Source organism: Coregonus clupeaformis, chromosome 20 (genome assembly GCF_020615455.1).
Source record: "Coregonus clupeaformis isolate EN_2021a chromosome 20, ASM2061545v1, whole genome shotgun sequence".
In the NCBI taxonomy this organism is placed as follows: Eukaryota; Metazoa; Chordata; class Actinopteri; order Salmoniformes; family Salmonidae; genus Coregonus; species Coregonus clupeaformis.
In genome coordinates, this window is record NC_059211.1 from 43,665,081 (window position 1) to 43,689,366 (window position 24,286).

The 24,286-nt window shown below is 42.6% G+C and overlaps 1 protein-coding gene across 1 annotated transcript; it reads left to right on the forward strand.

Annotated features, from left to right (window-relative positions):
• Positions 1-4,090: 4,090 nt before the first annotated feature.
• Positions 4,091-24,256, forward strand: myo1f (myosin IF). Its single transcript, XM_041839417.2, has 28 exons — positions 4,091-4,284; positions 9,134-9,265; positions 10,084-10,173; positions 10,847-10,941; positions 12,699-12,786; positions 13,414-13,503; positions 14,331-14,462; positions 14,648-14,782; positions 17,024-17,156; positions 17,372-17,568; positions 17,684-17,764; positions 17,874-17,960; positions 18,067-18,153; positions 18,255-18,422; positions 18,600-18,685; positions 18,785-18,866; positions 18,990-19,096; positions 19,228-19,326; positions 19,467-19,611; positions 19,776-19,890; positions 20,050-20,219; positions 20,378-20,523; positions 20,770-20,916; positions 21,067-21,215; positions 21,384-21,446; positions 21,645-21,846; positions 22,022-22,197; positions 23,097-24,256. The coding sequence occupies exons 1-28, from the start codon at positions 4,282-4,284 to the stop codon at positions 23,171-23,173; spliced, it is 3,282 nt and encodes a 1,093-aa protein (XP_041695351.2). The 5' UTR covers positions 4,091-4,281; the 3' UTR covers positions 23,174-24,256.
• Positions 24,257-24,286: the final 30 nt, after the last annotated feature.

A 24,286-nucleotide genomic window follows, 5' to 3' on the forward strand; every position in this document is an offset into this window, starting at 1 on the left:
AGGCTGATAACTCTAATGAACTTATCCTCTGCAGCAGAGGTAACTCTGGGTCTTCCATTCCTGTGGCGGTCCTCATGAGAGCCAGTTTTCATCATAGCGCTTGATGGTTTTTCCGACTGCACTTGAAGAAACTTTAAAAGTTCTTGAAATGTTTCGTATTGACTGACCTTCATGTCTTAAAGTAATGATGGACTGTCGTTTCTCTTTAATTATTTGAGCTGTTCTTGGCATAATATGGACTTGGTCTTTTACCAAATAGGGATATCTTCTGTATACCACCCATACCTTGTCACAACACAACTGATTGGCTCAAATGCATTACGAAGGAAAGAAATTCCACAAATTAACTTTTAAGAAGGCACACCTGTTAATTGAAATGCATTCTAGGTGACTACCTCATGAAGCTGGTTGAGAGAATGCCAAGAGTGTGCAAAGCTGTCATCAAGGGAAAGGGTGGCTATTTGAAGAATCTCAAACATAAAATATATTTTGGTTACTACATGATTCCATATGTGTTATTTCATAGTTTTGATGTCTTCACTATTATTCTACAATGTAGAAAATAGTACAACTAAAGATAAACCCTTGAATGAGTAGGTGTGTCCAAACTTTTGACTGGTAGTGTACAGTGCATTCGGAAAGTATTCAGACCCCTTCCTTTTCTCCACATTTAGTTATGTTACAACCTTATTCTAAAATGGATTATAACGTTTTTTTCCCTCATCAATCTACACACAATACCCCATAATGACAAATAAAAATAGGTTTCTAGAAATGTTTGCATATTTATAAAAATACAAAATAAACTGAAATATCACATTTACATAAGGATTCAGACCCTTTACTCAGTACTTTGTTGAAGCACCTTTGACAGCGATTACAACCTAGAGGCTTCTTGGGTATGACGCTACAAGCTTGGCACACCTATATTTGGGGAGTTTCTCCCATTCTTCTCTGCAGATCCTCTCAAGCTCTGTCAGGTTGGATGGGGAAAGCCGCTTCACAGCTATTTTCAGGTCTCTCCAGAGATGTTCGATCGGGTTCAAGTCCGGGCTCTGGTTGGGCCACTCAAGGACACTCAGTGAACCTTCACCCCAGTCTGAGGTCCTGAGTGCTCTGGAGCAGGTTTTCATCTTTCCCTCGATCCTGACTAGTCTCCTAGTCCCTGCCGCTGAAAAACATCCCCACAGCATGATGCTGCCACCACCATGCTTGACCGTAGGGATGGTGCCAGGTTTTCTCCAGACGTGACGCTTGGCATTCAGGCCAAAGAGTTCAATCTTGGTTTCATCAGACCAGAGAATCTTGTTTCTCATGGTCTGAGAGTCCTTTAGGTGCCTTTTGGCAAACTCCAAGCGGGATGTAATGTGCCTTTTACTGAGCAGTGGCTTCCGTCTGGCCACTCCACCATAAAGGCCTGATTGGTGGAGTGCTGCAGAGATGCTTGTCCTGGAAGGTTCTCCCATCTCCACAGAGGAACTCTGGAGCTCTGTCAGAGTGACCATCGGGTTCTTGGTCACCTCCCTGACCCTTCTCTCCCGTTTGGCCTGACAACCAGCTCTAGGAAGAGTCTTGGTGGTTCCAAACCTCTTCCATTTAAGAATGGAATAAATGTTTTGGTACCCTTCCCCAGATCTGTGCCTCGACACAATCCTGTCTCGGAGATCTACGGACAATTCCTTCGACCTCATGGCTTGGTTTTTGCTCTGACATGCACTGTCAACTGTGGGACCTTATATAGACAGGTGTGTGCCTTTCCAAATCATGTCCAATCAATTGAATTTACCACAGGTGGACTCCAATCAAGTTGTAGAAACATCTCAAGGATGATCAATGGAAAAAGAATGCACCTGAGCTGAATTTCGAGTTTCATAGCAAAGGGTATGAATACTTATGTAAATAAGGTATTTATTTTATTTGTAAAAAACATTTTTTATAAACATTTCTAAAAACATTTTTTCGCTTTGTCATTATGGGGTATTGTGTGTAGATTGCTGAGGATTTTTGTGTATTTAATAAATGTTTCAATAATGCTGTAACGAAACAAAATGTGGAAAAATGTTTACTTTCTGAATGCACTGTACTTAGTTCTACCTGCATTCAATACTAATTTCAGGTCAATAAAGTTTTTATGTAATACAATGAAGGCAGACTGTAGTTCAGATAGAGCCTGGTCAACCGTGGGGGCAATAGCATACACAGCAGTATCATCGGTATACAAGAGCAGGTTACAATTTTATTGTTAATGTAAACCGTAAAAAGAACAGGTCCCAGAATCAACCTCTGCGGGACACCTTTCGTCATATCCAGGAAACCTGATTTAACACCATCAGTAGATAGACATTGAGTTCTATCTGTCAAGTAATTTTTAAACCAGTTACATGCAGCCTGGTCTAGGCTAATTGAGGAAAGCCTCTGAATTAGCAGTGAGTGATCAACAGTTTCGAAAGCTTTTGGCAGGTCAATGAAGAGGGCAGCACAATGTTGTCTTTTATCCATACAGTTAACCACATAATTTATAACTAGGGATGCAGCAGAGATAGTGCTATGACCTGGTCTAAAACCCGACTGATGTACATTTAGAATACATTTCAAAGATAAGAAAGATCTTAGCTGAGAATGAATTAAGGATTCTAATATTTTAGCTAGGCAAGAAAGTTTAGAGATAGGGCGATAATTATTTAGGTCACAAGGGTCACCGGCTTTGTGAAGGGGGAGTACATGGGCCGCCTTCCAAACCTTGGGGATAGTACCACATATAATCATTAGGTTAAAAATATGGGTTAATGATTCTGCAATCAGGGGGGCAGAGAGCTGCAGCAAAAATGGATCAAACATACATCAATCTTAAGCAAGGCATCTAGCACCACAGATAGTAAATTGTTGAAATTAAAACAAAGATTCACTAGACATTGACGGTTAACCGTCGAGTCAGCTAGAGGCTGGCAGAGGGAAGAGCAGTTGATTGACTGACCAGAGTCAATTAAACCACAGTTTCTCTCAAATAAAAAGCTTGCCGAGATAAAATGATGATTAAAAGCATCACTTATCCCTTTCTCCTCAGTTTGATGCCAGAGTCAGACAGAACTTGCTTAGGCAGGGAAGAAGAGGAATTTGTACGCTTCAGTGCATTTACTGTTTTCCAAAATTTAGAAGGATCACCAGCAGAGTCAGAAATAGAGCTTAAAAAGTAGCTTGATTTAGCGTTCTTAATCGAGATAGTACATCTGTTTCGCAATTGTCTGAAAGATTGCCAGTCCACTACAGAGTCAGTTTTCCTTGCTTTGGCCCAGGCCTGATTTCTCATCTGAATGGGCTCAGATAGCGCAGAAGAGAACCAAGGGTTAAATCTATCTTTGACGCTGTATTGTTTAAAATGGGCGTGTTAATCTGCTAGAGGAATAAATATGGCGGATACATTTTCTAGAGCCAACTCGGGGTCAGGAATACAGGAGACAGTGGCTAAATCAGAGTACAACATGTCATGTAAAAACCCTTTAAAAAATGTATATTTTTAATTAAACGTTTTAAAGTTCGTTATGGGTGTAGTGCAATTCACTGCAAGCCTTTCAGATTTTAAAGATGAGAAACTAACCACAGTCTGGGTGGAGTAGTGAGTAAACAACTGAAGCATCATGTAGAGAGAGATGAGAAATCAAACACAGAAGTGCCATAGACTTCTGCTTAGAGGATCATCAGTTAAAGTATCGGTATGTTATAGAGGAGGTATTCATGATATGAAAATAATGTCTGTATCAAAGATTAAGTATGTCATGGACTTTAACAATGTATGATATAACAGCCCCTAACAGTATCAACATTGACTGTTAATTAGGTCTAAACATTTAGACCATGACTGTATGAAGAACTGAAAATGCAACAGAGTAGAAGAAGTGGTACCTATAGATCTAGGATGAGTGTGTGTGTGTGTGTGTGTCTGTCTGTTTGTGTGAGTGTGTGTGTGTGTGTGTCTGTCTGTAGCTGTGTGTGTGTGTGTCTGTATCTGTGTGTGTGTCTGTGTCCTCTTAAGTCTGTAGCAGAGCAGTTCTTGTTTCGCTCTGGGTCTGTGGGAGTATGAGGAAGTACGTTTGAACGCTTTGAATGTTAAAAGTCTTCTAGGTGGCTGTTCTGTCTGTCTGTCTGACTGTGTGTTGGAGACCTCCTGACTGTGATGGTCGTGCTGTGAAGGGGCAAATGTGGGATTACCGACACACATACTCTGGACTTTGAACACCTGGTGCAGAACCGTGGGAGGAGAGGGGCACACACACCGCTGGCACGATGGTAACACACCTCCACCTCACACACACACCTAGACTATTGCAGCCTCTCCTCACTAGGACTTGTCTATCCTCTCCATCTACTGTATATGCTGAGAACAGGTGGCTGGTGCCACCTCAATTGGGGAGGACGGGCTCATAGTAATGACTGGAATAGAATTAATGGAATAGCATTGACACATCAAGCAAATGGTTTCCTTGTGTTTAAAACAATTCCATTGTCATTCCATGTCATTCCAGTCATTATTATGAGCCGTTATGAGCCATCCTCCCCTCAACAGCCTCCTGTGATGGTTTCCTCTCTCTGACAGACTTTCTGAAGAACATGGTCTCATATGTTACGTTGAGGTCACTTGACTCAGCTGTACAGTGAAGTCTCTCACATTATGCCCAGATCCAGGCACTTATCACACTCTGAAGCCTGGCAACAGCTGACTGTGATGTTCAGTGGGTGTTCATCTTATGTCAAGATGATGAATGGAAAATAGATAACTGTTGTGTTCTATCACTCGTGTCAACAACAATCATACAACGAAGTGCTGCAGAACAGGAGGCAGTGGACATCAAGTAGTAGAGACTCTAACTCCTTAAATGGAGAAGATGCTGTCAGTTCCTCTTTTGACTGACAAGCCTTGTTAGTATCCACTCAGGTTATAGTGAGTGTTTCTAGTCAAGAGGGATAGAAGCATTGATTAAATCCTATATCCTCACATTTTTGTAAGAGTGTGCTGTACACTATGGAGTAGTTAATAAAACTGCTCTGCTGCTACTACAACCAGCTTTTTTCATAACCAGAGATTGGATTCTCATGACGTTAACAAGACATAGAAAATACATATAGGTACGACAATAGTGATCAAAAGCATTACAAACTGTCCTATCAAATGTGAAAACCAGCAGTAGAGGGGACTATTGTTCCTGAGGAGCTGCGTAAGGTCTAACCCTTGTTCTTCTCTTTTCCTACTAGCACTGAGTTTGCTGATAACTTCTTTATTGAGGACAAATGTACTTACTACGATATGTGATACAGTATGTTGTTGTCTCACCTAGCTATCTTAAGATGAATGCACTAATGGCAAGTCACTCTGGATAAGAGCGCCTGCCAAATGATTAAATTGTCAATGTAAGGGGGGACTGTTTAAAGAAGTTCTATAGTATTGTCCGGAATGGAAGAGCAACAGTGACGTGTTGAAAAGTCGAGAGGGTTTCACAAGATGTAGTGGTGAAGTGTGAGAGGGGAAGTGCAGCAGCCCTGACAGAGAGACAGAGGGGACTATAGTTTCTATCACAACACTTCCTCTTCACACACACTCCCAAGCACAGAACCTGCTCCTTGCTGGATGCGCGAACACACAAAATATTTTCTAAGATAGCTGAATTGGACAAATTTACATTAAGCTTACAATAAGACTTATTTCATTGATAGATTGATTTTGGATGCCTTGTCATGACTTTTTCTGCAGCAGGCTGACTCACTCACAGTAGTCACATTGATGATGGATGGAATACATTACAGTAGTTCTCTCTGAGCACACAAAGCATCTCCCAGGTCTGACACTACACAGCAGAAAGTGGGCTATTTTAACATATCACTGGATCAACAGTCATATCAGCACTTTGCTATTTAAAGCTTTTGGCTTTTGTCCTCCATGTCCACCTTTATATCAGTGCTTCCTCTTCTAATATCATCACACTTGTGTTTATGACTATGGTACAACCAAGGTAAAGAGCTGAGATACTGTAGATGAACTGAAAACTTGCTTTCTTATTCTCTGAGTCTCTGTCTCTCTCTAACCCAATTGCTGTCTTATTGTCGCTCTCTTATTTGAATATTTTGTATAGTTTTAATTTCAAACAAATGGATAATCTGATTTGGTATGTGAAAACAAGGTGTCAGTGCCATGCTGTAGATGTGTGAGAGAGAGCGTCAGAGAGAGAGACCAAAAATATTTGAGCAGTCAGAACCTTGGTCTCACCCAGCTGAGGCCATTTCTGTGTGCTGAGCAGAGAACTGATGGATGTGGTCTGAAATGTGTGACAAACAAACAGCCTTAGTCAGGTTATTCACATGAAAAATGAGCATCATTCTTTACAACAGAGATTCAATTACCAGCCCTCAAGGACTGAAGTACTGCTGGTTTTCTTACAGTATCTAATGTACATGGTAGCTTATTGATAATTGAATATAATTGATTGATTGGCCAGAGAGTTGAATGACTCACTAGAACCTTCTCCTCCAAAGTTATCACTAGCTGGTTGAGAGAGTTGGAACTCAGACCACAGTATCCATGTTAGGCCTATTTTCAGAATCTACCACACATCAAAACAAAACAGTGTTGGGAACCCAGACAAGGCCAAGACCATATCATACAGTGTAATACAACATTGTTGGCCAAACCTGGTTCACCTCAACTCTTTATGTGATGATGAGGATGTCAGGAATCTCTCTGCACGATGTGGTGGACGTGATCATCATATTGAGGGCATAGGAATGGGAGGGGAGCTGAAAATGAAAATAGAGTCCTTTTTTTGGCAGTTACTTTAAAATGCACTACATTCACTTTGGGTAAAGAAATCACCAAACCATGGCCCAATTAAAGATTTGTATAACTAACCCAAGATAGACCACATGATGTCGTTTCCAATGAGTGGAAACGAGAACTGGATGCTTCACATTTATACATCCGGTGAAATATCTGTCTCATTGTTCTATCTGTGGCCCAATGGTATACTTTAAGCTGAGTCCCCTCCCATTCCACAGACTCCTATGGGTAGCATATTCAACAGATACCATAACTAGTGGTTGTCACTGTGGTAGATACAGTGGCGAAAAAAAGTATTTAGTCAGCCACCAATTGTGCAAGTTCTCCCACTTAAAAAGATGAGAGAGGGCTGTAATTTTCATCATAGGTACACGTCAACTATGACAGACAAAATGAGAAAAAAAATTCCTGAAAATCATATTGTAGGATTTTTAATGAATTTATTTGCAAATTATGGTGGAAAATAAGTATTTGGTCAATAACAAAAGTTTCTCAATACTTTGTTATATACCCTTTGTTGGCAATGACACAGGTCAAACGTTTTCTGTAAGTCTTCACAAGGTTTTCACACACTGTTGCTGGTATTTTGGCCCATTCCTCCATGCAGATCTCCTCTAGAGCAGTGATGTTTTGGGGCTGTCGCTGGGCAACACGGACTTTCAACTCCCTCCAAAGATTTTCTATGGGGTTGAGATCTGGAGACTGGCTAGGCCACTCCAGGACCTTGAAATGCTTCTTACAAAGCCACTCCTTCGTTGCCCGGGCGGCGTGTTTGGGATCATTGTCATGCTGAAAGACCCAGCCACGTTTCATCTTCAATGCCCTTGCTGATGGAAGGAGGTTTTCACTCAAAATCTCACGATACATGGCCCCATTCATTCTTTCCTTTACACGGATCAGTCGTCCTGGTCCCTTTGCAGAAAAACAGCCCCAAAGCATGATGTTTCCACCCCCATGCTTCACAGTAGGTATGGTGTTCTTTGGATGCAACTCAGCATTCTTTGTCCTCCAAACCACGAGCGAGTTGAGTTTTTACCAAAAAGTTCTATTTTGGTTTCATCTGACCATATGACATTCTCCCAATCCTCTTCTGGATCATCCAAATGCACTCTAGCAAACTTCAGACGGGCCTGGACATGTACTGGCTTAAGCAGGGGGACACGTCTGGCACTGCAGGATTTGAGTCCCTGGCGGCGTAGTGTGTTACTGATGGTAGGCTTTGTTACTTTGGTCCCAGCTCTCTGCAGGTCATTCACTAGGTCCCCCCGTGTGGTTCTGGGATTTTTGCTCACCGTTCTTGTGATCATTTTGACCCCACGGGGTGAGATCTTGCGTGGAGCCCCAGATCGAGGGAGATTATCAGTGGTCTTGTATGTCTTCCATTTCCTAATAATTGCTCCCACAGTTGATTTCTTCAAACCAAGCTGCTGAACCCTTGAAGGAAACTGGGATAGAATTTTTCTACCTATTGCAGATTCAGTCTTCCCAGCCTGGTGCAGGTCTACAATTTTGTTTCTGGTGTCCTTTGACAGCTCTTTGGTCTTGGCCATAGTGGAGTTTGGGGTGTGACTGTTTGAGGTTGTGGACAGGTGTCTTTTATACTGATAACAAGTTCAAACAGGTGCCATTAATACAGGTAACGAGTGGAGGACAGAGGAGCCTCTTAAAGAAGAAGTTACAGGTCTGTGAGAGCCAGAAATCTTGCTTGTTTGTAGGTGACCAAATACTTATTTTCCACCATAATTTGCAAATAAATTCATTAAAAATCCTACAATGTGATGTTCTGGATTTCTTTTTCTCAATTTGTCTGTCATAGTTGACGTGTACCTATGATGAAAATTACAGGCCTCTCTCATCTTTTTAAGTGGGAGAACTTGCACAATTGGTGGCTGACTAAATACTTTTTTCCCCCACTGTAAGTGTGGGAAGCAGTACTTTACAGAGATGGCCATATTGGCATATGCTCACCTCATCTACAGAGCGTTGCCTGGTAACTGTCCTCAGCTTCCTGTACTGATAACCACAGTTAGTCACATTCTTAATGACATGGTTATACACAGAGAGACCCTGCTGCTGAGAAACTTCTCTCTGTTGTCTGCTGGTGCACATGACTTCCAATTGCAGAAGGCCCGTGCTTCCTCTGTTTTTCTATACCCTGCCTTCTCCTTTGTAGATACCCTCTCATAATGTACTGTAGCTCACATTTAGTATGAACTAGGTAATCTATAGATCTACCTCTGCTTTTTTCTCTGCCTCAATTACAAATAAAAATGGTGTGCATTCCCTAACCCTAACCGTTCTCTCCTGCAGGGCAGTAAGTACCACTGGCAGAGTCAGAATGTCAAGCAGAGTGGTGTGGACGACATGGTGCTACTGTCCAAGATCAGTGAAGACGCAATTGTGGAGAACCTGAAGAAGAGATACATGGACGACTACATCTTTGTATCCTGTTTCGTTGTCTGTTAGGGACCTTCCTTCATCACTTCTCACAAATGTCTCAGTGGGGAAGTACACTGTGAAGACACGACCTGTCCCGTCACACGCTCTCTGACTGATATATTTATAGGCACATACACACACACACACACACACACACACACACACACACACACACACACACACACACACACACACACATGCACACAAACAAAAAACTGTTACAAATGGCTTTAAACCATGTAGAGAGATTTGAGAATTGAGATCGTTGAGGTCATTCCACTGGCCCATAGCATTAGGTCCTTCCATTCTATATATCATGGGTGAGCACAGCTGATGTTTGTACTCACACAGTAGCAACAACACAATAACAAACATACATACCATCCTTGCCTCATCTCCCTAACACACATACATACTCACTCAACCTCATCACATGCTAACACACATACATACTCACTCAACCTCATCACATGCTAACACACATACATACTCACTCAACCTCATCACATGCGCAGACACACATGAATGTATGCAATAATAGGACTGCACTGTTCCTCTTTTGGATGCACTGTGTGACTTCACAGCACACTACCCTGTTTTTAGTACACATTTTACTGCACATTCGAGACTTACTTCATTCTTTGTGTGAAAAAAAGCATTCTATTTTTGTGTATTATACAGTCCGGAGAAACTATGGTTTGGGATATTTGTCTTTTTGAAAAGTTTACATCATCATCAACAATTTCGATGTGATTGTTTCAATATCATATTCCACGATTTCACCAGAAACACCCTACCTATTCCTTAACTGTCATGTGCAGACCTATATTGGCTCTGTGTTGATATCAGTGAACCCATTCAAACAGATGCCCTACTTCACTGACCGGGAAATTGAACTCTACCAAGGGGCTGTGAGTAAACCATCCTATTGTTCAATGTTTACTTTGGTCTTTATGTGCCCATTCATTTCCTTGTTTACCTTAGTAGTTGTATATTAAACTCCCTCTCTCCGCTCCATTCTCTCTCTCTCTCTCTCTCTCTCTCTCTCTCTCTCTCTCTCTCTCTCTCTCTCTCTCTTTTCTCTCTTTTCTCTCTCTTTTCTCTCTCTCTCTTTTCTCTCTCTCTTTCTCTCTCTCTCTCTCTCTCTCTCTCTCTCTGTATCTCTCTCTCTATTCTCTCTCTCTCTCTCGCTCTCTCTTTTCTCTCTCTCTCGCTCTCTCTTTTCTCTCTCTCTCTCACTCTCTCTCTTTTCTCTCTCTCTCTCTCTCTCTCTCTCTCTTTTCTCTCTTTTCTCTCTCTCTTTTCTCTCTCTTTCTCTCTCTCTCTCTCACTATCTCTCTCTTTTCTCTCTCTCTTTTCTCTCTCTCTTTTCTCACTCTCTCTCCTCTCTCTCTGTTTTTTTTCTCTCTCTCTTTTCTCTCTCTCTCTCTCTCGCTCTCTCTCTCTCTCTCTCTCTCTCTCTCTCTCTCTCTCTCTCTCTCTCTCTCTCTCTCTCTCTCTCTCTCTCTCTCTCTCTTCTCTCTCTCTGTTTTCTCACTCTCTCTGTCTCGTTTTTGTCTCTCTCGTTTTTCTCTCCATGTAAAGGCCCAGTATGAAAACCCTCCCCACATCTATGCCCTGACTGATAACATGTACAGGAACATGATGATCGATCAGGAGAACCAGTGTGTTATTATCAGGTGTGTTATTATACCAGTGTCATAACTGCTATCTGTTTCTGCTGGCAGGCAGTATGGAGGCCTAGTTCTTCTCTGTGCCTCTCTGTGACGCACCTTAGGCCTTCTCATGTGCGTCATGCTACCCAAGAACACTTACTCTGACTGCTTTTCTCAGAACTAACAAAGAACCAAAGAACAATCAGTGTGTCGTTTCCTTTCTTACTATACTGAACAAAAATATAAACGCAACATGCAACAATTTAAAAGATTTTACTGAGTTACAGTGCATATAAGGAAATCAGTCAATTTAAATAAATGTATTAGGCCCTAATCTATGGATTTCACATGACTGGGAATACAGATCAGAAAACCACCATTTGCCTCATGCAGCGCGACACATCTCCTTCGCATAGAAATGATCAGGCTGTTGATTGTGGCCTGTGCAATGTTTTCCCACTCCTCTTCAATGGCTGTGCGAAGTTGCTGGATTTGTCGGGAACTGGATCACGTTGTCGTACACGTCGATACAGAGCATCCCAAACATTCTCAATGGTTGACATATACAGGCCATGGAAGAACTGGGACATTTTCAGTTTCCAGGAATTGTGTACAGATCCTTGCGACACAGGACTGTGCATTATCATGCTGAAACATAAGGTGATTGCGGCAGATGAACAGCACGACAATGGGCCTCAGGATCTCGTCACAGTATCTCTGTGCATTCAAATTGCCATTGATAAAATGCAATTCTGTTCGTTGTCCGTAGCTTATGCCTGCTCATACCATAACCCCACCGCCACCATTGGGCACTCTGTTCACAACGTTGACATCAGCAAACCGCTCGCCCACATGACGCCATACACACTGTCTGCCATCTGCCCGGTACATTTTTTATACTGCGATTCATCCGTGAAGAGCACACTTCTTCAGCGTGACAGTGGCCATTGAAGGTGAGCATTTGCCCACTGAAGTCAGTTAGGACGCACAACTGCAGTCAGGTCAAGACCCTGGTGAGGACGGCGAGCACGCAGATGAGCTTCCCTGAGACGGTTTCTGACAGTTTGTGCAGAAATTCTTTGGTTGTGCAAATCCACAGTTTCATCAGCTGTCCGGGTGGCTGGTCTCAGACTATCCCGCGGGTGAAAAAGCCGGATGTGGAGGTTCTGGGCTGGCATGGTTACACGTGGTCTTCGGTTATGAGACCGTTGTGATGTACTACCAAATTCTGTAAAACAACGTTGGAGGCGGCTTATGGTAGAGAAATTAACATTACATTCTCTGGCAACAGCTCTGGTGGACATTCCTGCAGTCAGCATGCCAATTGCATGCTCCTTCAAAACTTGAGACATCTGTGGCATTGTGTTGTGTGACAACTGCACATTTTAGAGTGGCCTTTTATTGTCCCCAGCACAAGGTGCACCTGTGTAATGATCATGCTGTTTAATCAGCTTCTTGATTTGCCACACCTGTCAGGAGAAATGCTCACTAACAGGGATGTAAACACATTTGTGCACAAAATTTGAGATAAATAAGCTTTTTGTGCATATAGAACATTTCTGGGATATTTTATTTCAGCTCATGAAACATGGGACCAACACTTTACACGTTGCATTTATATTTTTGTTTAGTATAAAATAAACAGAGAATTTCATGTGCAGCCATAGATCACCTTCACAAAAAGTTTCACACAAAGTTTTTTTGACAAGGTGTAGAGGTGTAAATTAGAGGGTTATCATTGCCTTTAATATGTCTGTATGTTTTGTGTGTGTTGTGCCCAGTGGGGAGAGTGGAGCTGGGAAGACTGTGGCTGCCAAATACATTATGAGTTACATCTCCAAAGTATCAGGAGGAGGTGATAAAGTGCAGGTATTACCTACTGTTATTACTATTACTACTAATACTACTATTACAATGACTAATACTACTATTACTACTATTACCATTACTATTACTACTATTACTACTAATACTACTATTACTACTATTACAATTTCTAATACTACTAATACTACTATTACCATTACTAATGCTACTATTACCATTACTAATACTGCTATTACTACTATTACTACTAGTACTACTATTACTACTGTTACTACTATTACCATTACTATTACTACTAATAATACTATTACTACTATTACAATTACTAATACTACTAATACTACTATTACCATTACCAATGCTACTATTACTACTATTACTATTACTAATATTACTATTACTACTATTACCATTACCTTTAGTATTAATACTATTACTTATAATGCTACTATTACTACTATTACAATTACTAACACTATTAATACTACTATTACCATTACTAATACTACTAATACTACTATTACTACTATTACCATTACTAATCCTACTATTACTACTATTACTACTATTACCATTACTAATTTCTACTTTTAGCATTTTCATTACTAATGACTGTGAAGGAAACTCTGAAGTGCTGTGTTGTGATGTTTCTCTGTATGTGTCTGTCAGCATGTGAAGGACATCATCCTCCAGTCCAATCCTCTACTGGAGGCCTTTGGCAATGCCAAGACTGTCCGCAACAACAACTCCAGTCGCTTTGTGAGTGATACGTACAGCAACCAGCCTCCCCTTTCCCTTATTTGTCTTTCTATCCTCCTCATCTTTTTCTTCCTCCTCTTCTCTAGACACTGTGTGTGGGCTAATAAAGTAAGACTGATACTGTAAACTGATCATTTCTGAAACCACTTGCCAACTGTTGTTTTCCTGTGCTCTACCAGAGACGATCTGCATTCTGCAGACTATATACCCCAGCAGCAGTATGCAACAGTCACCGTTCACCCTCTCCTCTTTCCATATTCCTGAGATCCTGAAATGTTAATCTCAACTCCTAACCACATCCACATGCAACAGTGCAGGCTTTGTAGCTGAGTGCATGTCACCTCTGGGGTTTCCTGCCTCTATTACGGTAGAACAACACAATGAGATGAAAGAGCTTGAGAAGACTGAGCTGAGGTGAAATCCTGGGTGGGGTCAACAAGCTGTGTCGTAATGTAAAGATATAATGCAAATATATTTTTAGGGAGTTTACCACACTTCGTGGTACATCTTGTGTCACTGCTCTGATAATTCCATTCTACCAGTACAGAGGGCCACAAACCCATTCCCATTTACATTTGAGTCATTTAGCAGACGCTCTTATCCAGAGCGACTTACAGGAGCAATTAGGGTATAGTGCCTTGCTCAAGGGAACATCGACAGATTTTTAACCTAGTCGGCTCATGGATTTGAACCAGCGCCCTTTCGGTTACTGGCCCAACGCTCTTAACCACTAGGCTACCTGCCACCCGGACCATAACCATAAAGTCATAATAATCAACCATGTCTAATTTGAGTGATATGTTTTTGTGCGTGTTCTGATCTAACAGGGTAAATACTTTGAGATCCAGTTTAGCAGAGGAGGAGAGCCGGACGGTGGTAAAATCTCCAACTTCCTCCTTGAGAAGTCGAGAGTGGTGAGCCAGAACGAGAACGAGAGGAACTTCCATGTCTACTACCAGGTCAGTCAGGCCCTGAGCTAGGCCAGCAGTGACACAGCTACCCACAATGACAATGTGTTTGACTTTCTCGCCCTACACCACAGATTTAACGGTTCTGTAGGGTTTCATAATTGGGTATGAATTGTTTATGTGTAATTCATGTGCTGTAAATTTCAGTTGTGTTTTGTCTGAACTGTTGTATTTAGCTAATAGAGGGAGCCAACCCCCAGCAGAAAGAAACCCTGGGCATCATGAGTCCAGATTACTACTACTACCTGAACCAGTCTGGGACATACAAAGTGGACGGAACAAACGACAGCAAGGACTTTCAGGAGACAATGGTACCTTACGCCATCAGGGCTTAAAACATAGAGTACACTTTTTTTGTGAGCAATTCTTGATTGAGACATCACAGAAGCACTGGGAGCAAATTGACACTTATATTTACACTACCATTCAAAGGTTTGGGGTCACTTAGACATTTCTAAGTGACCCCAAACTTTTGAATGGTAGTGTAAATATAAGTGTAAATTTGCTCCCAGTGCTTCTGTGATGTCTCAATCAAGAATATCCATTAAAATAACATCAAATTGATCAGAAATATAGTGTAGACATTGTTAATGTTGTAAATGGCTATTGTAGCTGGAAACTGCTGATTTTTCATGGAATATCTACATAGGCGTACAGAGGCCCATTATCAGCAACCATCAGTCCTGTGTTCCAATGGCATGTTGTGTTTGCTAATCCAGGTTTATCATTTTAAAAGGCTAATTGATCATTAGAAAACCCTTTTGAAATTATGTTAGCACAACTGAAAACTGTTGTGCTGATTAAATAAGCAATAAAACTGGCCTTCTTGAGACTAGTTGAGTATCTGGAGCATCAGCAATTGTGGGTTCGATTACAGGCTCATAATTGCCAGAAACAAATAACTTTCTTCTGTAACTCGTCAGTCTTTTCTTGTTCTGAGAAATGAAGGCTATTCCATGCGAGAAATTGCCAAGAAACTGAAGATCTCGTACAACGCTGTGCAGTACTCCCTTCACAGAACAGCGCAAACTGGCTCTAACCAGAATAGAAAGAGGAGTGGGAGGCCCCGTTGCACAACTGAGCAAGAGGACAAATACATTAGAGTGTCTAGTTTGAGAAACAGACGCCTCACAGGTCCTCAACTGGCAGCTTCATTAAATAGTACCCGCAAAACACCAGTCTCAACGTCAACAGTGAAGAGGCGACTCTGGGATGCTGACCTTCTAGGCAGAGTTGCAAAGAAAAAGACACATCTCAGACTGGCCAATAAAAAGAAAAGATTAAGATGGGCAAAAGAACACAGACACTGGACAAAGGAAGATTGGAAAAAAGTGTTATGGATAGACAAATCAAAGTTTGAGGTGTTCGGATCACAAAGAAGAACATTTTTGAGACGCAGACCAAATGAAAAGATGCTGGAGGAGTGCTTGATGCCATCTGTAAAGCATGGTTGAGGCAATGTGATGGTCTGGGGGTGCTTTGGTGGTGGTAAAGTGGGAGATTTGTACAGGGTAAAAGGGATCTTGAAGAAGGAAGGCTATCACTCCATTTTGCAAAACCATGCCATACCCTGTGGACGGCGCTTGATTGGAGACAATTTCCTCCTACAACAGGACAATGACCCAAAGCACAGCTCCAAACTATGCAATAATTATTTAGGGAAGAAGCAGTCAGCTGGTATTCTGTCTATAATGGAGTGGCCAGCACAGTCACCGGATCTCAACCCTATTGAGCTGTTGTGGGAGCAGCTTGACCGTATGGTACGTAAGAAGTGCCCATCAAGCCAATCCAACTTGTGGGAGGTGCTTCAGGAAGCATTTTTACATTTACATTTTTTACATTTAAGTCATTTAGCAGATGCTGTTATCCAGAACGACTTGCAGTTAGTGAATGCATACATGTTTTTTTGTTTGTTTTTGTTAGTTTTTTAGTTTTTTTCTTACTGGCCCCCCGTGGGAAACGAACCCACATCCCTGCCGGTCAAATCCTCCCCTACCTTGGACGACGCTGGACCAATTGTGCGCCGCCCATGGGTCTCCCGGTTGCAGCCGGCTGCGACAGAGCCTGGACTCGAACCAGGATCTCTAGTGGCACAGCTAGCACTGCGATGCAGTGCCTTAGACCACTGCGCCACTCGAAGCATGGGGTGAAATCTCTTCAGATTACCTCAACAAATTGACAACTAGAATGCCAAAGGTCTGCAAGACTGTAATTGCTGCAAATGGAGGATTCTTTGACAAAAGCAAAGTTTGAAGGACACAATTATTATTTCAATTAAAAATCATTATTTCCAACCTTGTCAGTGACTACATTTCCTATGCATTTTGCTATATTTCTTATTCAAACTCATTTCATGTATGTTTTCATGGAAAACAAGGACATTTCTAAGTGACCCCAAACTTTTGAACGGTAGTGTATATTCGTAATACAGGCTTATAATTAGCTAAATATACTGTTCTATTGTGTATTCCCAGTCCTTGTGTGTTGTCAGGGCCAGCAGTAATGGCGCTCTGTACAGGACCATAGATTTCAGTGTTGAGTTTTGTCCACAGGAAGCCATGAATGTGATTGGGATCCCAGAGGCTTACCAGGCTCAGGGGCTGCAGATCATAGCAGGAATCCTGCACCTTGGAAACATCAGCTTCATAGAAGCAGGCAACTATGGGCAGGTGGAGAGCACTGACTGTGAGTGGGAGAGCACAAACATGCCTAATACACACACATGAAGACATGCACACAGAGATGCACATGCACAAGTAAGCATCAATGTAACATTCCCCATAAGGTGAAAAAACATTGGAGAGGGATAGTCACTAAAACACACTTTTGCCATAATGAAAGCAGGAATTAATGTATAAACAGGTGTTCTGTTTGTTCTGTTTGTCTTTCCTCCCTCCCAGTGCTTGCCTTCCCTGCCTATCTGCTGGGTGTTGACCCAACGCGTCTGCAAGAGAAACTGACCAGCAGAAAGATGGACTCGAAGTGGGGTGGAAAGTCTGAGTCCATCGATGTGACACTCAACCAGGAACAAGCCACCTATACCCGCGACGCCCTGGCTAAGGCCCTCTACACACGACTCTTTGACTACCTGGTGGAGGTCAGGGACATCTACTATACACTGCAATGATACACACACAGACACAAATACAGTAATGATGACACATTCATTTCATACTAACTAATTCTCCTCTCTCTTCCTCTCCTATTACTAGGCCATAAACAAAGCCATACAGAAACCTCATGAAGAATACAGCATAGGAGTACTTGACATATATGGTTTTGAGATATTCCAGGTAAATTGTATATTAAATACATAGAATTATACATCTCTGATTGGAAAACGAGACAAGACATAGCTATATCGTAACATTCTCTTTAACTTGGATGTGTGCTTTCTGACAGAGGAATGGGTTTGAGCAGTTCTGCATCAACTTTGTCAACGAGAAGCTACAACAGATATTTATTGAGCTGACACTGAAGGCTGAACAGGTAACACTCTCAAATCTCAACACTTTTAATTTAGTTTACGAGGTGTCTTGGATGTTGTAAAAGTTATATTGGCATTGCATTGTCTATCTCTCTATGTTTCTCCCAGGAAGAGTATGTTCAGGAAGGCATCAAGTGGACACCAATTGAGTATTTCAACAACAAGGTTGTGTGTGACCTCATCGAGAATAAGTTGGTGAGCCAAAAATGACAATATATCAATGCAATTTCCACAAATGTATCTATATTCTACTTGTGGCTACTACTCTACATGTCTAACAATCCCCTCCCATCCAGAACCCGCCAGGCATCATGAGTGTGCTGGATGATGTGTGTGCCACCATGCATGCCAAGGGTGAGGGGGCAGACGGCACCCTGCTCCAGAAGCTCTCGGCGGCGGTCGGCACTCACGAACACTTCAACAGCTGGAACTCTGGCTTTGTCATCCACCACTACGCAGGCAAGGTGGGTACCAGGAGAGGACACGCCTTCCCACACTCAAAACAGATAGAAGTAGACACTTCTAGGCTGAGGTAGATAGGAATGTTCCATCATTGGGAAGTGGGTAGGTAGACATGTGAGTCAAATGTTAAGGTCGGTGTGAATGTTGATATTTACACATGATGTGTCATGTCACCTCAGGTCTCCTACGAAATAAACGGCTTCTGTGAGAGAAACCGGGACGTGCTTTTTACTGACCTCATTGAACTCATGCAGAGCAGTGAACAGTACGTATGCCTCTATCTTTACCTTAACAGACACGTGTCTCAAAATAACCAAGGCTTGGGAAAATCAATTAAATGTGGTCCTCCATTTTGTCCCCACAGTGACTTCATCCGCAGCCTCTTCTCTGAAAACCTCAACACAGACAAGAAGAGCAGGCCTACTACTGCTAGCTCTAAGATCAAGGTAACTGTCCCCACTCTACTGCCAGCACTGTGGTTCAGTGGCTGGGTGTAACAGTACACCCATAGGTTTGAGGTTATTAGTAGCTACATGGTGGTACATCCATCTCTTATGTTCTCTCTACAGAAACAAGCCAATGATCTGGTGAACACATTGATGAAGTGCACCCCCCACTATATCCGATGTATCAAACCCAACGAGACTAAGAGACCCAAGGACTGGGAGGAGAGCCGGTTTGTCCCTATTACACCCCCCAACAGACAACAAATATGCAATAGCAGAACATTCAGAGAATTCAGCAGGGAGTTATGACTATATAGTTTGGAACATTAGAATAAAGGGGATGATGAACCTATGTGTTTAGGGCCAAGCACCAGGTGGAGTACCTTGGGCTGCGGGAGAACATCCGTGTACGTCGAGCCGGCTACGCCTACCGCAGAGTCTTCAATAAGTTCCTACAGAGGTGAGTCTTACTTACTCTTAGGTGTGTGTCCTTCAGTGTCTGCTTTGTGTCCGCTCAGTGTGTGTGCGTGTGTGTGTGTGTGTGTGGGGGGGGTAGTGTATGCTCTCCCCAGTGCCTGACCCTCTATGTGTGGCCTGCAGGTATGCCATTCTGACGGCGGAGACGTGGCCGTCCTGGCAGGGGGGAGAGCAGCAGGGGGTCCTGCATCTCCTCCGCTCTGTCAACATGGACACAGACCAGTACCAGATGGGGCGCTCCAAGGTCTTCGTCAAGGCCCCAGAGTCGGTAGGGGCCCACATAGGTCTCCCTGGGAAAAGTGCTGTTTATTTTATCTCAATGGGACTTCCCGGTTTAAATGAATATATGAAATGTTTTACAAAAAAGGTGTGAGGTATTCATCTGTATAGTGTAAAATGGTTTATTTGATCAAAGCATTCCGTCTCTCCTAGCTCTTCCTATTGGAGGAGATGCGGGAGAGGAAATTCGACTTGTTCGCCAGGACCATCCAGAAGGCCTGGAGGAAGTACATCGCCAGGAGGAAATATGAACAGATGAGGGAGGAGGGTAAGTGTGTCAATGATCCTAGAGAGGTGTGTGGGGATGAAACAAGGAAGAAAAATGAATATACATAAATTAATGTAAATACAGAAAATGAATATACAGCAATGAATATGTCCTGGAAGGGTCTTACTTAACATGACCTCTCTCGCATGTTGTCCACAGCCTCGGACATCCTGTACAACTCTAAGGAGCGGAGGAGGAACAGCATCAACAGGAACTTTGTAGGAGACTACCTGGGCCTGGAGCAGAGGCCTGAGCTCAGACAGTTCATGGCCAAGAGGGAGCGAGTCGACTTTGCAGACTCTGTCAACAAGTTTGACCGCAGGTTCAAGGTGAGTCTACCTCTCCCTCCCCCCACAGAGCGGTGAGGAAAACAGAGCCAAGGCCAGGGTTAACAGCACAACATTGGGTTAACTTCTTCCATCTTCCATTTACACCCACTCATTCTCACTCTCATTCTTTCTCGCCCCCTCCCATTCTCTCTCTCAAGTCCATCAAGAGGGACCTGATTCTGTCTCCCAAGGGTATCTACCTGATAGGCAGAGAGAAGGTGAAGAAGGGGCCAGAGAAGGGACAGATAAAGGAGGTGTTAAAACGGAAGCTGGAGTTTGCGAGCATCCACTCTGTCTCTCTCAGGTAAGGGTTTTTTCTCACTGCTAAACTTAGAATAGCATATAACAGTTCAATGTGATGTATTTCCAGGCAGTACCAATGAGAGCTTTTGTGGTCAGTGTTGTCATTAATAAACAGGAACTGATCACACAGGATATGTTGTTTTTTTTTACGTTGCTATATCAGCCTACTGTGTGTGACACTTATTGTCTTCTACCAACGCCAATCCCTCAAATCTTTCCATTTCTACCTTTCTCCCTCTCCCTGTAGTATGAGACAAGATGATTTCTTCATCGTGCATGAGGCTCAGTATGACAGTCTGCTGGAGTCCAACTTCAAGACTGAGTTCCTCAGCCTGCTCTGTAAGCGCTATGAAGAAGTGACCAAGAACAAGCTGTCTCTCTCCTTCAATGACAGGTATGACTACACACATACTGGATAGGAACAGCCTTGCTATATGACTCTCTATGTGTGGTCTCCATAGTTTAATTGATCGAGTTAACTTTGGATAAAAGCATCTGGTAAAATGATCATTTCATTCATGTCCACTGTTGTGGCTCTCTATAGGCTGGAGTTCCGGGTGAAGAAGGAGGGCTGGGGTGGAGGGGGCACCCGTGTTGTGGTATTCCAGAGGGGACAGGGGGACCTGGCAGAAATCAGACCAGCTGGAAAGACCCTCACCATCACCGTGGGAGATGGCCTGCCCAAGACCTCCAGTGAGTAGCAGGAAGAGAGAGAATCACATACAGAAGGAGGAAAGAGACATTGATATAGATAGACATGTATAAAATACTAAGTCTGACTCAATACAGTGTACAGTATATAACATATCCTATTAATCCTAATATGTCATAGTTTAAAACTCTACATGTTTATTTTGTCAGAGCCCACCAAGAAGGGATCTCCACAGAACCATGGAGGAGGCAGGAATCAGCCTCCCAGCAGAGGTAAACTCATTATTTGGTCCAGATATGTTCCTACGTCATCAGCATGCCTCACTCCATGAACATGGCCTTGCAGTGCTTACTATGAACTGTGTACCACCACTGTGATAGTTATGTTGAGATATTAGAGGTCTTAGTGTATGAATGGTATACTGTATGTCTTGTGTTTTGATGGTATCTGGGTTCCTCTTCTTTGACTAGGGCACCAGAATGGTGCAGCCAGAGGTAGAGTTGCTCCAGCGCCACAGCAGCCAGAGCACACCTACTCTGTGCCCCAGAAACTGAACCGGCCCCCCAGCGCCGCCCTCCCCAAACAGGCCTCCCAGAATTCAAGACGAGGCTCGGCTCAGACTCAGCAGGGGAACCTGGACTTCCTCAACGTGCCTGACCAGGGCGTGTCTGGGTGAGCTGAATAAACTGAGCATCCAGTGGGCATTCACAAAATATACTATCTGCAGTGAAGGATTGGAGTTGAGCTCTCATCTCTCTCTCTCTCCGTCTCTCTCATCTCTCTCTCTCCCTGTCTCTCTGATCTCTCTCTCTCTCCGTCTCTCTCATCCCCCTTTCCCTCTCTCCAGAATGCAGAGGAAGAGGAGTATCAGCAGCCAGCGGCCACCCCCGGCCCCGTCCAGCCGGCCCAAGTCCCAGCCCCGCCCCACCGGCCCGCGTTGCCGGGCGCTGTACCAGTATGCTGGCCAGGACACAGACGAGCTCAGCTTCGACGCCAATGATGTCATCGACCTGCTCAATGAAGGTGAGGAACACGTAGGGAGGGAATAGAATAGTACTCAATTGTCTATTTGTGAAGAAACTAACTGTGTCCATCTCAACAAAGGAAAAGGGTGAGGAGAAAGAGGCAGAAGAGACTATAGAACTTGTTGGATGCTTGGCACTACTACACCAGTGTTGTTATGCTTGAAGTGCTGATCCTGAATAAGCTCACGGCATCAATTCATGCTCAGACCTGTTTTGGATTAGTTATAAGTAGGGGTGTAACGATTCGTTTTAACAACGATTCGATTTGTATCACGATTCGTGGTTGTCGATACGATTCAAGGACGATATTGGTTCATTTAGAACGATACGATCCGAAACGATTCAGTGACTTGAAATCGATTCAGTAACCTTTTAGCCAAAAATTCAACCAGTGTGACTGAAATAAATACCTGGATACTGGACAGTGCAGGTGAAGTTTCCTAGATTCCTGTTTCTTGTAAGGACCGCAATGGTGGCTTGATAATTTCTCGCTCGTCGGCTTCTCCTCTGTCGTCCGCCATGCTATGTTTTGTTGTCTTGGCGCCTTTGCGCTGCTGCTGGCGCGATGACGTCACGGATAGGCAGACTGAATCGAGTAATGTTTAAAGCCTTTATCATTAAAAGTGCTAAGAAAAAACATCCATATAAAGTCTGACGTGCTTAAATCCAATGGGTTATTTCCTAGTATCGATACAATCGATTTATTACATTTTAAAACGATGTTAGATCGATATATGTTGTCCAAAAGGCCAACTCGTCGAGCACAGATCGATGTAGTTGGATCATAGGAATATAAATCGATACATCGATGTAGTAGATGGATCGTTACACCCCTAGTTATAAGGCTGTACTGTGTATGGAGTCCACAGCTGTTCGTCTCTCTGTGTTCCCCTGCAGATGTATCAGGCTGGTGGAGAGGCAGGTTTCGTGGCAAGGAAGGACTCTTCCCTGGGAACTATGTGGAGAAGATCTGATTACTGCCTGTCCTGTGGCCCAACAAACAATGTATACAACAGACATTACTATCCACTGTAAAGCAATGGTGAACTACATGTAAGCCAAACAGTGTTTGGCTTACAAGAGATATCTGATTTACAAGCGTTTCAATAGGATCATCATGTTGACACCAGTTCTTTGTAATATCTGCACAACAATATCAGTACAGAGAAAGATGCATGTTGAAAAGCTAGCTGAAACAGAGGACCGTGTCTTTCTTATCTGGACCTTATTCCAGTTTCACAAAAGAGGACTTGGATGCAAAGCTTTGAGGTGGTAACTCAAAATAGGATGCAATGATTTTATGCACATTATTTTAAAAATTGCTTTGTGATAACCATGTGACAAATATAATGCCATCAAGTGTGGATAAAAAAGCATCCCAGAAATTCAGATTTAGTATTTGAGTAAATATTACCTTTAAAGGGGCAATCAGCAGTTGCTACATCAATTTTTGGACTTATAAATTAACTATATATGTACCCCATTGATTCCTGAAAAATGTAACTTATAAATGCCACATGAGAGCTTAGTTCAACTGTCTTACCCCATCAGAACCCAAAATATAAGCTTGTTTTACTCCAATGTTTGTAAACAAAGAAAATGTAAGCAAACACAATATAGCCTCAAAACATGGTTAAAACTATAATTTGGATATCTTGGATGGTCAATCTTTGCATCTATAGCTCTGTCTATGAATTTGAGTTATTACATTTCTCCAGCCCGATCCCTTAGCCTTTTACCGAACCAGGGGTGGGGAGGCTGCTTTGGTATTGTTTCTTCTTATGATTGCTGCTTTAAGGAACCACTGGGAGGTACTGCTGCACCATTTCCGTGTCTTCAATTCTTGCAAGTCAATGTGCACTGAGCATAAAAAGTTGACTGATGTATGATAACATACATGGTTCTTTGATGTTTTAAACTTGTAATTACAAATAATAGTTCTGCTATGTTGAATTCATTACAAAAACTTGTTTATGTGTTGTAAAAGAACTTCACCTTGAAATTAACACATTTTTGTCCAGTGGCAGTGGTCACAATAAAGACAATTATTATAGATACACAAATGATTGAGACACTGTTTTTTTCTT